The sequence below is a fragment of the Empidonax traillii genome, unplaced genomic scaffold, assembly GCF_003031625.1.
Source record: "Empidonax traillii isolate 1590-97213 ecotype Southwest subspecies unplaced genomic scaffold, ASM303162v1 scaffold439:size492302, whole genome shotgun sequence".
Classification (NCBI taxonomy): Eukaryota; Metazoa; Chordata; class Aves; order Passeriformes; family Tyrannidae; genus Empidonax; species Empidonax traillii.
In genome coordinates this window covers 319,215-332,187 of record NW_020955632.1, presented here as the reverse complement: position 1 = coordinate 332,187, position 12,973 = coordinate 319,215, and the positions used below count along the sequence as shown (strand labels likewise).

Sequence of the window (12,973 nt, the reverse complement as noted above, 5' to 3'; positions counted from 1 at the left end):
CAAAAAGCCCCCAGAAAGTTTCTTCGTAACTTCCAAAGTATCCAGCTATACCCTACTGACTAACTCAACATTTTAACTGCAGTACAGGTTTACTGGAGGATGCACAGGATGCAGTAATGGCCAGTCTTCGCGAACGAAGAACCGGGGAAGGTCTTTACACCTTCCAGCCTGCGCATTGGATTTTTTAGGGGAGACACAGTGTGCGCGGAACTGAGCCCACCCTTTAATCCTGAGGTTCATCTGCCGGGGCCAAGCACGCTTGGACGGTGGCAGCGAGGTCCTCAGGACGTAGATGGATTGCCTTACAGGGCTAACGAGCTCCATCTGCCCGGGGAGTATCCTAACCGGGAATCGAACCCGGATCTCAGCGTTGACAACGCTGTGGTTTAGCCACTGCACCACCAGGGGCACTCACAGGATGCAGTACAACACAAGAATGTGCATCACTGGTTTTGGTGGAATTTGACTTGGTTGTGTACATTGTAAAGTCCTGTGCACAGTAAAAGAGATACAATTTTGTTTGGTGGGCTACAGACAAGGAAGGGTAAGAATACAGACTACAGCAAGAGTAAACAAAAGCACAAAGGATAGCCTCAAGAACGTTCTACCGAAGTAGTAAAAGAATCAAGTACCTTGTTTTAGCTTTATAGTTAACTTTTTCATTACTCAATCAATATAATCTTTGATTTACAGTTTTCCATGCTGTAATACCACTTAATTCAATAAAGGTGAGAATTTAGCCTATTAGTAGCTCAATAAAAAGTTAAATGTTGATATAAACACTTAACGGCATTAATCTACAGCACTACTCAGTAATGAACCTAACAAATAATTTTTTTAAACATCCAATAAAAAAAAGAACACTACTAAGAATAGAGTATATTTTTGTCTCTTACACCAAATTCAGTGTAATTATTCCAACTATTCATAAATATAGATAATTTCAGTGATTGGATCATCCCTTTTATCATCCCTTTTTGGTTTTTTTTGATCTTCCAAAACTACTCCACAACTCCTAAGATTATTTTTATTTAAAACTTTGCTCTAATTCAGTTCTAAATCAGGTATTCCAAACAGAATTGTATTATCATTCCAGGGTTTTGAAGCCATCCAAAGCAAAACACCTGAATCTGGTATCAGCTCAGTACCAGGCAGCCTATCACCAACAGAATAACCCTGAGGTCAGAGCAGTAATTTGTAAAGCTCGCATGCTCCTTCTGCTAATCCAGACATACGGTATTTTTCAAGACAACTAGCAACTTCAGTGATCAGGCACAGTACTTATATTAAACAAATCACAGCTTTCACTGGGAATAATTTACACATACTCAAAGCCTAGGTTACTTGTGATCCACATAAGGAGCCATCCTCTATTGTTACACTTCAAAAGTAAAAAGCATGGCTCAGTTTACATGCTAAGCATGTAAGCAGCACATCAAAAAGGGCAGGAAGGAGACAGAAATCCCAACTTATTATTTCTAAATCACAAAAAAGGGTTGGTACTAGAGTATAACTGTATTTTAAATTGTTTAAATTGTAATCTTAAAAAATTATAAGATTTACCTGTAGAACAAGGCATCTGGAAATTGGGACCATTGCTATCCAAAACAGGCAAACAGAACTGGGCACTTGCAGATCCTAGCATAGGATCCTTATCGCTGAGCATGTTCTTCAGCGAATCCTCTAAGACATTTTGACTTGTACTAAAATCCTCACAGACTTCATTCTCCAGGTTGGATTCTAGAAATAGGGCATCATCTAAGTGTTCAGTAGGAATTAAATGGCTAAATGTACCAACTATATCCATGAAGACTCCTGTGTGTCTTTCAGCCCTATAGAAAGACAAGAAAAATACCATAAGAAAATAAGCTACAAAACTGTAAAACACCTAAGAAACCAGCAAACTATTTTGGCTGTTGTGTCTTATAAAAAATGCTTAAGGTATTTCAGAATTGTAAAAAAAAAAAAAAATTTAAAAAAAACCTGCTTATGGCTTAGTATGGCCCACTGCGTAATTAAAGACCAATTCCCTGATTATTTTTAAAAGAAATTCCATACTAAGTAATATAATCTCTGCTGTCAGCATCAGAGTGTTGTCACTTCTACAGAGTGTGTATAACTCCTTTCTAAAATTTGTTTAAACCTTGAGCAACCCAAGAGGATGAGACATCAGAGGAGTAGGAATGAACACGTGAACGTGGTTAGTAGCAATGTGAGCACGCGTCTTTCCTCACCTTTAAATGTGAAAATGTGAGGTCAGCTTCCAATAACATCAGTGGAGCTGACAAGATTCAAGAACCTGCCATACTACTACTACATACTAGTGAGGACTGTATTTCTGTTGAAAGAGCAACTACCAAGTACTTACAGTAAGTTACTTGAACTGCTTTCAAACAGCAAGGTTTTCTCTCTCTTAGTTTTCACCTATCAATACCTTCAATAAAATTAGAGAAATTTTATTTGAAAGTCTGAGAATTCTGAGCTGGCTTCAAAAGGGCCAGGAGCCTCTTAAAAACCTCAATTTTGAAGAAATTTAGGTAAACTCCTAGAAGTTTACCTAAGGAACTGTATTCAAAGATAGCATCTACATTTTACAAAGGATTCCCTGTTTTCTAGATCTTCTCTGCAATGCAGCAGAAACGCAACTATTGCAGCAGAGATGGAACTAATAAGAATGTATAACTACACAACAGGCTGGAAAAAAGTCAACAGAACATTTCTTCAGAAGATTTTCATTACCATATAGTTAGAGTGCTGAAAGATAACTAAAACAAACATGGTCAGACAGGCAAGGAATATGGAGTTGTGCAATAGTGCCTGGCTTAATTTGGCACACAGAATAGTCTGGGAAACCAGTTTTGGCACATAAAGCTGTTCAAGCTTTTAGAAACAGAAAAAGGACACACATACTCTCCTGCTCATTCCTTGATTATCCTCCTCCCATACACTAGAAAGGATTTTTGTTCTTAGAAGGAGCACATTAATTAAAGGAAAATGACAAGTGAGAATTAAAGTTTGCAGTGCTTGAATTACTTTATAGATAACTATTCCAGCAAACTGCAACTAAATAAACGCAATACTTACTCATGCTTAATAGGACAGTAAGTATGCTTCCTTGTGTGCATCAATAGGACATTTTTGTTTTAACAATCAACCAGGTGTATCTCAGCTAGAGATATATAACCCCTCTGCTACAATTTCAACCTGTATAACATAAATAGTTATGCAATTTATTTTATTTCACAAGTTTAGAAAAACTACAGGTTTAGCATGATAAATGTTTTATTTTGCTTGGGTGGGTTTCATCAGGGTGGTGGTGTTTTGTGGTTTTTTTGTGGTTTTTTTTTGGTGTTTTTTGGGTTGTTTGTTTGTTTGTGGGGTTTTGAGGGGTTTTTTGTTTGTTTTTTTGCTTGTGGGATTTTGTTGGTTTTTTGGTGGGGTTTTTTCTTAAACATGACAGTCTTTCTTCCTTCTCCCATGAGGCAGCTCAGAAGAAAACAATGGTGAGGTATGGCACTGTGTCTTTGCAGAGCATGGTATCTTTACAATTTCTATACAGTAACCACAACAGAACACTCTAAACAAGGTCCTACTGCCCAAACAGGCAACATGAAGGCAAGTCCGGCCAAATTAGGTGCATTTAGTAAGCAGGTAACAGCCTTATCAGCAGGTACATCATACTTTGAAAGCTCCCTTTCCAAAAAATGGACCGCTCTTTTCAAGTAATGCAGTGCATCTACATATACACCGGGCCCACCAGCACCTATAGCAGTCAACACTGTTTCTGAAGCTATAAAAATAATTTCCAAATCTGACAAAAAATAAAGAAGTGAACTGATGGAACAGGTACTATGCTGAACTGTATAATCTGGTTTTATTATTATGCCAAGTAGTTTTAACAATTTGATACTACACAGGATAAACTACAAGAGGTGAAGTAGGAAAATAATTGCAAATGCTCCAATACAATACTTTAAAGCACCTTCGTGTAATGACAGGTCTTTTTCGTATTAACATTACATAAGGACAACAGTAACAGCCACAGGATAAGATGATGATGAACCCTGACAATAACAAGCATCAATAACACTGCAATAGAACCCCTGTGTATTGTGAGATTGTAAAAAACCTTTTGTATCCAAAATTCAAAAGTGACAGAGGCTTTGAACACATTTACAGTAACATATCTCAAGCTTTTTTCTGGATAGGAGAACATTCATATAATTGTTACTCAATTATCACTGTTACCAATGCTACTGATCATTGCACTTAAGAGGAATGTTAAGCAGCAAACCTTGTGCAGAATGTTAGTTCTTGCTACAAAAATTGCCGCTGACAGAAATTAACTTCTGTCTTCAGCAATGTGATGGAAAAAAATATTACCTACAGTTCTACAGGACTACCACACAGCCATTCAGAATACTAAAAGCACTGCAAAGTAACTGTCAAAACAACTATACGTGCAGCGGCCACAGCCATCTGCAGTGACACATCAGTAGCTAGCAGAGAAAATTCAAGAGGAATTTTATTGAAAGCTTTATTTCTCAAGCATGAGTCTATGATCAAGTATAAGTTCTATCCAGATTTTGCAATGAGAAGTCACTTTACATATATAAAAGAAAGGGGGATGAATAAAAATCCTACCACCACAAAATCTAAGATCAAAGGATTTATTCTACAATTTTTAAAATAGAGAGGCTGTCCCAGTAAACCACATTAAGTCAAAATTTTGCTCTACCTGGTTCCAGAAACCACTGTGCAATTCTTTAGATAATTTGTACAGTACCAAGCTATTTTAGAAAATTATTCCTAACATTACTAGATTAACTATCACATGAAGTGTAGAATCTGTGGGACTGACAATTAAAGACAGACTTCTTTGGCTACACAGCTGACTGTTAGAAACAGTTGCTGCAAAAAAAACAAAAAAAATCTTCCCTTACACAATGCCTCAAGTGTATGAATTTTGAATGGCTTATTTTGCATTTGAAACACTGAACAACAGGAAAAATAGCCAGAGGTACAGGTAAAAGCACAATTAAGTTTTTCATGATCACTTATTTCCAAAAATAATGCTAACCCCTCAAAGGAAGAATGTATTACTGCCCTGGAACACAGCTGTGTCCTCCATTTCAACCCTAATGGGCAGTGTCTCGGCATCACTCACGGCAGACACGCACACACACCAAGTGTACTCCCATCACACAGTAATTCAGAAGTGCTTTTCCACTGGGTAGTTAACCAGAAGCAACAGAATATGAAAAGCGATTTGCATGCAGAACCAGTGAGGAATGTTCACAAATGAGGCAAAGGAGCAGGGCCTGGCCAGGCTCACTGAAACTTCTCCCGCCTGCTGGCTCCTGGAGCATCAAGGTATGTACTGAGACTGCCACAGCACAGCAACAGATAGGCGTGTGGGTACAGTAAGAGCTCACCATAAAGAAAAGCTAAAAGTATAGAGGGCCTTCTCCTCAGTTCCTTCAATAAAGTACATTTCTTACACTTTTGCTACTGATTTGTTTCAATCAGCCCCTCCACTGCAAAAATAAGAGCAACAATTACAGAAGTAACACTGCAGCAATTACAAAGAAGTAACCCACCAACCAACATCTTTCATCACTAAGTGATCCAACATTATAAATGATGTGTTAGAAAGCACAACAGTTAAACATGCAATTTTTCCTACATTATGTTTACTATGAAATTTCTTCATCCTCTCAACATAGTTTCCTTTCAGAGTCTGAGTCTTCCAGCTTAAGGAAGAAATTTCTTCAGTTTTTTGAATTAGTTTAATTAAGCTAGATATGTCATAACCAATACTAGTACAAAATAAACATGCAGTAGGGTCGCTATGGCAGATTTTTATCTTCTCCTCATTTACCACTTTTTCATTACATCTCTAACAACTCTACATGACTTTCCAAAATTAAAAGGTAAATAGCCAGAATGATCACTTGCTAAGGAAAGAAACGCATATCTCAAACAAGCATATCCTTTCAAACTAATCTTAGAAGGGGAGGAAGGCTAGCATCTGGATGCAAAATATTGTACATCTTTAAGGTTTCTCATTGCTTATTTTGTCTGCAAAAGAGGTAAATAATTACATCAGTTCCTGTTGTATTATTTTCTTATTGCAACAGAGAAAAATAGTTTAGAGGAGATAACCAACTGCATCAGCATGTTTCTGCCATCTTATCTAAAATCCACCTCAAGCAGGGGTTACACCAATTGTATATACAACCAAGAACTGGGAATGAGGAGGGGCAAAAATCTGAAGGAACCTAACAAAATAAATAAAAAAAAGCTCACACATTTTGGGATACTCAAAATCCTAGATGTTGAAGATCCTACCTACTTAACTGACCTACCTGAACCAGTGAGCCTGAAACTGCTGAAGACAGCACAGCAAGACTAGAATTCCTTCCATTTCATTGATGTATCTTTCTGAATAGTGTCTGTCATTTCCAACTCACTGAATCTGCCCAGCGCTTTCAAAAGCTTTTGTAAACACAGCTTTTGACTGGACTATGTAGGAAATATTGCAACATTCAAAATACAAGACCTGGTCTCTCGTGCTTAGGCACACCAAGTGACTGGGAGCAAAGACAAGTCATAACAACAGTAACAGATTCAATAAAAAATCCTTATTATGTTTCTTTCTTCATGTAATAGTAGTAAACTCTGGTCAGAAAAGTGAACAAAAGGAATGCAGCTACTTGCATGAATAGCACCTTAAATGTCAAAACAAATGGGAAAAGCTGACCCAGCACTGTTACAAAAGAATCAGTAACTAACAATAACCAACAAAAACTTTTCATCAAAAGAGGGAAACTGCACTTTAATTGATATGAAATTAGCTAATAACATAAGCACCCTAAAAAAAAAAAAATCCCTTGCCCATGTCTTTGGTAATTACTGTACCCAAAAACAGCACTAAAATTTCAAATGTTTTTCTTTGTTCACCGTAGCTGTGATGTTGGACCACCCCACAGGCTCACTGATACCTTGACACTTACAACCCACCTACCAGTCAAGGTTGCTGCAAAGCTCTGATGCACAGCACGTTTTCATACCATCCTCCGCATCCCTCGTAAACAAAAATTTAAAGATTAGGGTCACAAGCATCTAACAGAAAATTAATGCTAAGTTGATGTGTATCCGTGTTTTAAGCACTAGAAGCTGCACACCTTATTACAACACGTATGGATATTACAGCACCAAAAGCGAGAATTGAGACCCAGGTCTTCTGCAGTAACAGATTTTACCCAACGGAGTTCACAGTCTAAACACATCACAGGACAAAAAAGCAAATCAATACCAGACAGTGCATCAGTGGGAGAAGATATAAACTTGACAACTTTTTGGTGAGTTTGACACCAATCTGCTTTCTACTCTGGCTCACACTGGCTCAAATCCCATCATCTGAGGTGGTCTTCAAGAATTAAATTAACTGACAAAACATTTTTGATTAAATAAGCAATATGACTTATGAGCACATGAACTACAATCTAGCCACAAAAACACGTTTGGAACTGTTAAAAGAAAATGTCAGTGTCCCTATTCAAAAAAAGAATAGAACACTTGGATGGAATATGGTTTACTGACCTTTAGTCTTTAAGCATCATTGAATTTGATCTTCCTCATTCATCTATCTCTCATTAAACAGGACACTGGCAAAGACCTGCCCAACAGCAACATGTACTCAACAGGTTTATTTGAAACATCAGTACTGCTGTAAAGGAAGACCAGATACACTGACAAACGTATGCACCTGAAACATCAACCCATAAATATCCATATGCTACCTGTTCCCTTATGTAAATCCCCTACTCAGTATTTATTAATTTAATTGCTCTTTTAAAATTTATGATCTAGCTTTCAGTAGCACCAAAACCAAAGCCCTGATAAAGACCAAAGTAAATCTGAGCATTTCTTTCATTCTTAACCAGCTCTTCTATACTGTTTTTTTATTCCCCCCACCCTGAAGTCTTCAGACACCAACTGACCCAAACCTCACCACCTTGCTACTAAAATCTCAAGAGACACACCAAATAACAACCACATCCCAAAATCTATCTAGAAAGTAAGGTTATATGCTGCTCCCCTCACTGACAGAGCAGATCTTGCAAATACCATGACAGCAAGGAGTAAGAGAAGGACAGAGAGCTCAAGATATTTGCTTTATTAAACCTTCCCTATATGAAATACTTACATTCACCACCCATAACTGTAACTCATTTCAGTGAAGAGGAAGTAAAAGTAAATTTCAAACAAAAGGACTTAATTAGAAGATGAAGAAATGCAGAAATAGTACAATGTAACCTTTTCTTAATCATACAAGATCAAATTATCAGATCACTGAAAATCATCTTAATAGTTATGCTTTGAAGAGTGTAACTTCCCCAAAAAATATATTCCTCACCCTCACTTTATAGCTCAAAGAGGTACATAGTGCTGCACTAGAAATTGCATTGTCACAAAAATGTCTTTACGTTGTGAAATGCAGAATATAAATTGTGAAATGTAAAGTCTTTACACTGGGAAACATTAAGTACGTAGTTTTTCTTTTCTTTGCTGGACTGTCTCATCAACAAATACTCCCGAATCCCACAAAAATTAAGCATAATAAAGATTATACATCACTGTATATACCTCCAGAATTTGTTAGCTCACTACCAAGAGATATTTCCCAAAAAGAAAAAGACAAAGGTAGATTATATTTCCATCAGTACTGTCATGCTCTTGAACTCTTTCCACCCTGGAGTTCCTCAACAATTGTTTCAAGTATTTTCACCTGCAACATAATATAAATATTAAACTGTGTAACAGGTTACACTGTGATTATTTTTCAGTCACTCCAGAGAACAATTTCACTTGTATTATCTTTTTAATTTCTCACTCATGACGGTTCACTTGGAAACACAGATTAGAATCAGGGTGTTTAATTTTTTTCAGAAATTGTTAAAAGCTAAATGGCCAAGCCTTATGAAGTTTTTTAACAGAAATATACCATCCATCATAATGTTATATTGACGTCACTCAGGTGGATGTGACACAATGTCTGTATTTCTCACTTTTTGCTTCTATATAATGAACATTCCTATGTCAATTTAGTGAACGTCATAATTGCTACTTCATAACATTACCTTTCAAAAATATTCCCTTACCATAAAAAGAGAGTTTCTAATATAATGTACCTCTCCCCTTAGTGTTTTTAAAACTTGGATTTGACAATATTTAGGTTGATCAAGGAAAATACAAACTTTTATTAAAGTAACAGCTAAAAAATTCATATGGCATACATCAGCTCAACTCTCAGCACAACAAGAGCATTCAAGCTAAGCCTCTCCTCAAAGAAGTATGTCAGGTAAGATTTGTTAGAGCTTCTGTTCTCTTTGAAACACCTTACCACTGCAGTGAATTACTTCGGCTGAGGTGAATTAGATCTAGACAATATGGTTTGTGCCGTAACACCAAAAGGTGCCCTTTCAGCTGCTTGAAATTTCTGAGGGTTTGCAAATGTAAAATGCACATTAAAACTGAATGACTGAGTAACAGGCAATAATAGCTGAAAAAAATTTAGGTGTTCAGAACTCCGTATTTATATGTATAGTCTTTCAAGCCAACTACAGAAATTAAAAGCAGAAGTCACTTGGTACAGCAAAAAGGAGAACTTCATTGTGGGATATACACTAAGCGTAAGCACCACTCCAATTATTCCAACAAATACAAAAATCCTTGTTTTCAAGATCTCCCTTACATTGTGTCCCAAACCGCAAGAGATTAATTTATTAAGCAAAAGAAACCATGAATCAGTGGTGTTGAAGAGATGCCATATGTTTACCATCCTTACATTAAATCCTAAAATATTTCCAATGTTTAGCAACATTAGCATCCATTTTTATAAAAGCAAACGTATAAAAATTGCGTAATGGATAACAGCTACATAAGAGACAACACCACAACTACAGTTTCTACGGTGTAGCTCCTGTCATGCCATATTCCTGTCTTTCCTTACTCGTTTTTATGCTTCACTCTACAGGCTATTTCTACTAACAACCTACGCTGCACAAAGTGCTCTTCTTCCAAACCCTCCCCACGCGGCTCTAACAGGTTTCCATTGTGCAGACCACAGGGAATGCACACTCACAATCACGCGAGTGATGGCTCTACTAAAGCCTGAGAGCTATTAAATATTTGCATTGCAGTAGCGAGCACTAAGTGCAGACACACTGCCCCAGAAAGAGCACCTCATCCCAGAATAAGATCTGGAAATACCACCGGGCCACTGAATCTCCTGCCAACGACCACATTTTCTCCTGCACTTCCTACCGTGGGTTACTATACACAAGAGTTAAATGCAGAAATTTCTGGTGATGCTTAGTTTGGGAGATGGGAGGAGGAGTCCGGAACAGGTCAGATCAAGAGCAACAAGAACAGCAGAGTCTAAATTGGCATTTGTTCCTCGGGTTTATATGGGGCAAGAAGGCATCGGCGGTTCACGGGGTGGGAAGGGACGAGCGTTGCTAAGAAGAGTCAAAACGTGGCACCTGCGGGGCAGGGCAGGCGCTGCGAGGGAGAGGCAGCTGCAGGTCCGGGCAGGGAGCCTGCGGCAGGTCCCGCACGGACACGGCTGGGCGAGGCCGAGAGGCAGAGAAGCCGAGGCCGGAGCGCCGTGTCACGGGCCGGCAGAGGAGCCGGGGCCCGCGGGTCGCAGCCTCCGCAACAGCCGGGCCGAGCGGAGCGGGGCTCGGCTGGAGGCCCGCGGGTCGCCTTCGCACGAGGGCGGGTGGCGGCACCGCCTCCCTGCCCAGCCCGTGCCGTAGGCCCCTCCGCCCGGACAGGCCAGGCCAGGCCAGCACAGGCCGCGGCAGGCCCGGCCCGGCGAGGGCTGGGCAAGGCCGCGCAACGCGGCGGGGCCCTCCGCCTCCACTCTCGCCCACTCCCTCCCTACCTCCCTCCCTGCCCCGGTCGCCGCCGCCGCCGCCTCCCGCGGTCACTCACCCGCTCCGCCGCCCGGCGCTCCCCGCGGCCGTCCGCGGGGGGGGAGGGGGGGAAATGGGACGCGCCAGCCGCGCCGAACGGCTGGCTCCCCCCCGCCCGCGCGCCCGCCCAAGGTTGGTCGCGCCCGGCCCGGTGGCGGCCGCGTGCACCCGCTGGCCCCCGCCGGTGCGCGCCCCCGCGGCGTCCGGCGCGAGCGAGCGAGCGCGCGCCGCTCACGTGACGGCGCTGGGTGGACGGAGAGGGGCGGGCGGGTCGGGCGCGCGCGCGCGCTGCGCAGGCGTCCCGTGACGTCACCGCCCCGGCCCGGCGGGCCCGGGTGGCGCCGGGAGCGCCCGAAGCTGGGCCGGGCCGCTCCCGGCCCGGCCCAGCTTCGGGCGCTCCCGGCGCCACCCGGGCCCGCCGGGTCGGGGCCCGAGCTGCTCCGCTGGTGTCGGGGGCCGCAGCAGCTTGTCAGGGCATCCCATCTTGTAGTAGTTTGGTCTCTACTGTTTTGAGTCTTTGAGTTGTGCATTCTCTAGGGCTTTCTGTAAGTGCTGTAAGGCTGGAGAATTCATTAAATAGTTTCTCTTGCTACCATCACAGTGAAAAAGGAAGCACTGAGCTGAAGGCGTGGCAACGCAGCAGTATTTTCAGGCACCGCGCAGGGTTGTTGAAACAAAACTGCAACACCTTTGAAGCAGAGCAGAGTTTTTAACCCATTCTTTTTTTTTTTTTTTTTCTCTCCCTGCTCTTCTTAAATCACTGTTATGCAAATCACCGCAAGTTGGTTTGGGTTTTTTTTCAGTTTTCTCCCAGTTTCAGAAAGTCTCTTTCCAAAGCATCTTTAAAAACAAACAAACAAAACCGTAATTCTTATGATGGCACAGAACTGAGCTACTGGGCTGATTGCACTAATTTCTTCAAAGGCTTTTTAGGCACAGTCTTTCAACAAGGCACTAGCACTGATACATTGTTGACATTATACAAAGAAATGAAATTACTGTCTGGAGCAAAATTCAGTTAAACACATTTGCACTGCACAAGATTTCCAACATTCAATCGCTTTTGATTTCATTACTTTTGACACAAGCAGCAGGCAAAACACTGTTGGTAATCTGATCATTGTTGATTGTCCTATTCAGTTCTTTCTTTACACTGTCAGAAGTCACATAACTCCAGTGACCCATCTCAGTTTAACAGCGAGTGCACTTTTGATGTGACCACACTGTGCCAGTCCCTTTATAGTCACAATTGTATGTCATTTATATAGTGCCACCTGTGGCATCTATGTCATGGTTTGATTTCACATTAAAAAGAAAAAAAAAAAAAAGCACCCTATTGACCAATTTCATAGGTATTAGACAGGCCTTTGTATACAATGACAGACCAGGTGTACACAATTTCAACTGCACCATCTGCTAGCTTTCCTTGCAATATTTTTATCATGTCCCTTTACCTCCTTGGTAATAGTCCAGATCTTGTGAATTGTTTCCATTGGAAAGCAACCTATTTATTTTCAGGAAACAGTCTTCTAGTGCCCCAAACACAACAAAAAGCAGTAGAAGGCAATTTCTTTGCTTATAGTTCTAAGTCTCAATTCAACCTCTTTCCAAGAGGTTCCTGAATTATTTTCCTTACAGCCTTTCCCCACCTTTCTATGTTTTTTTGTTCTAAATGGAGTTTTTGAAAATATGCTATACACAGATGTCATACTGGTCATAAATCCCTGGTGGTGCAGTGGCTAAACCCCAGTTAGGACACTCCCCGGGCAGATGGAGCTCGTTAGCCCTGTAAGGCAATCCATCTACGTCCTGAGGACCTCGCTGCCACCGTCCAAGCTCGCTTGGCCCCGGCAGATGAACCTCAGGATTAAAGGGTGGGCTCAGTTCCGCGCACACTGTGTCTCACCTAAAAAATCCAATGCGCAGGCTGGAAGGTGTAAAGACCTTCCCCGGTTCTTCATTCGTGAAGAGACTGGCCATTACTGGTC

General features: G+C 41.0%; 1 protein-coding gene across 4 annotated transcripts in view; it reads right to left on the bottom strand.

The window, feature by feature from the left end:
- The window catches only part of PHF3 (PHD finger protein 3), a 49,657-nt gene extending 38,578 nt beyond the window's left edge, over positions 1-11,079 (bottom strand). The window contains exons 1-2 of one of the 4 annotated variants that reach the window (XM_027894712.1): positions 11,005-11,079; positions 1,564-1,832 (exon numbers count right to left, since the gene is read on the bottom strand). In XM_027894712.1, coding sequence (XP_027750513.1) covers positions 1,564-1,807 — 244 coding nt within the window. In that variant the 5' untranslated portion in view covers positions 1,808-1,832; positions 11,005-11,079. Of the gene's footprint in view, positions 1-1,563; positions 1,833-11,004 lie in introns of those variants that run through there. The other 3 variants (XM_027894717.1, XM_027894714.1, XM_027894713.1) reach the window with 3 other exon arrangements.
- Between the last annotated feature and the right edge of the window lie 1,894 nt (positions 11,080-12,973).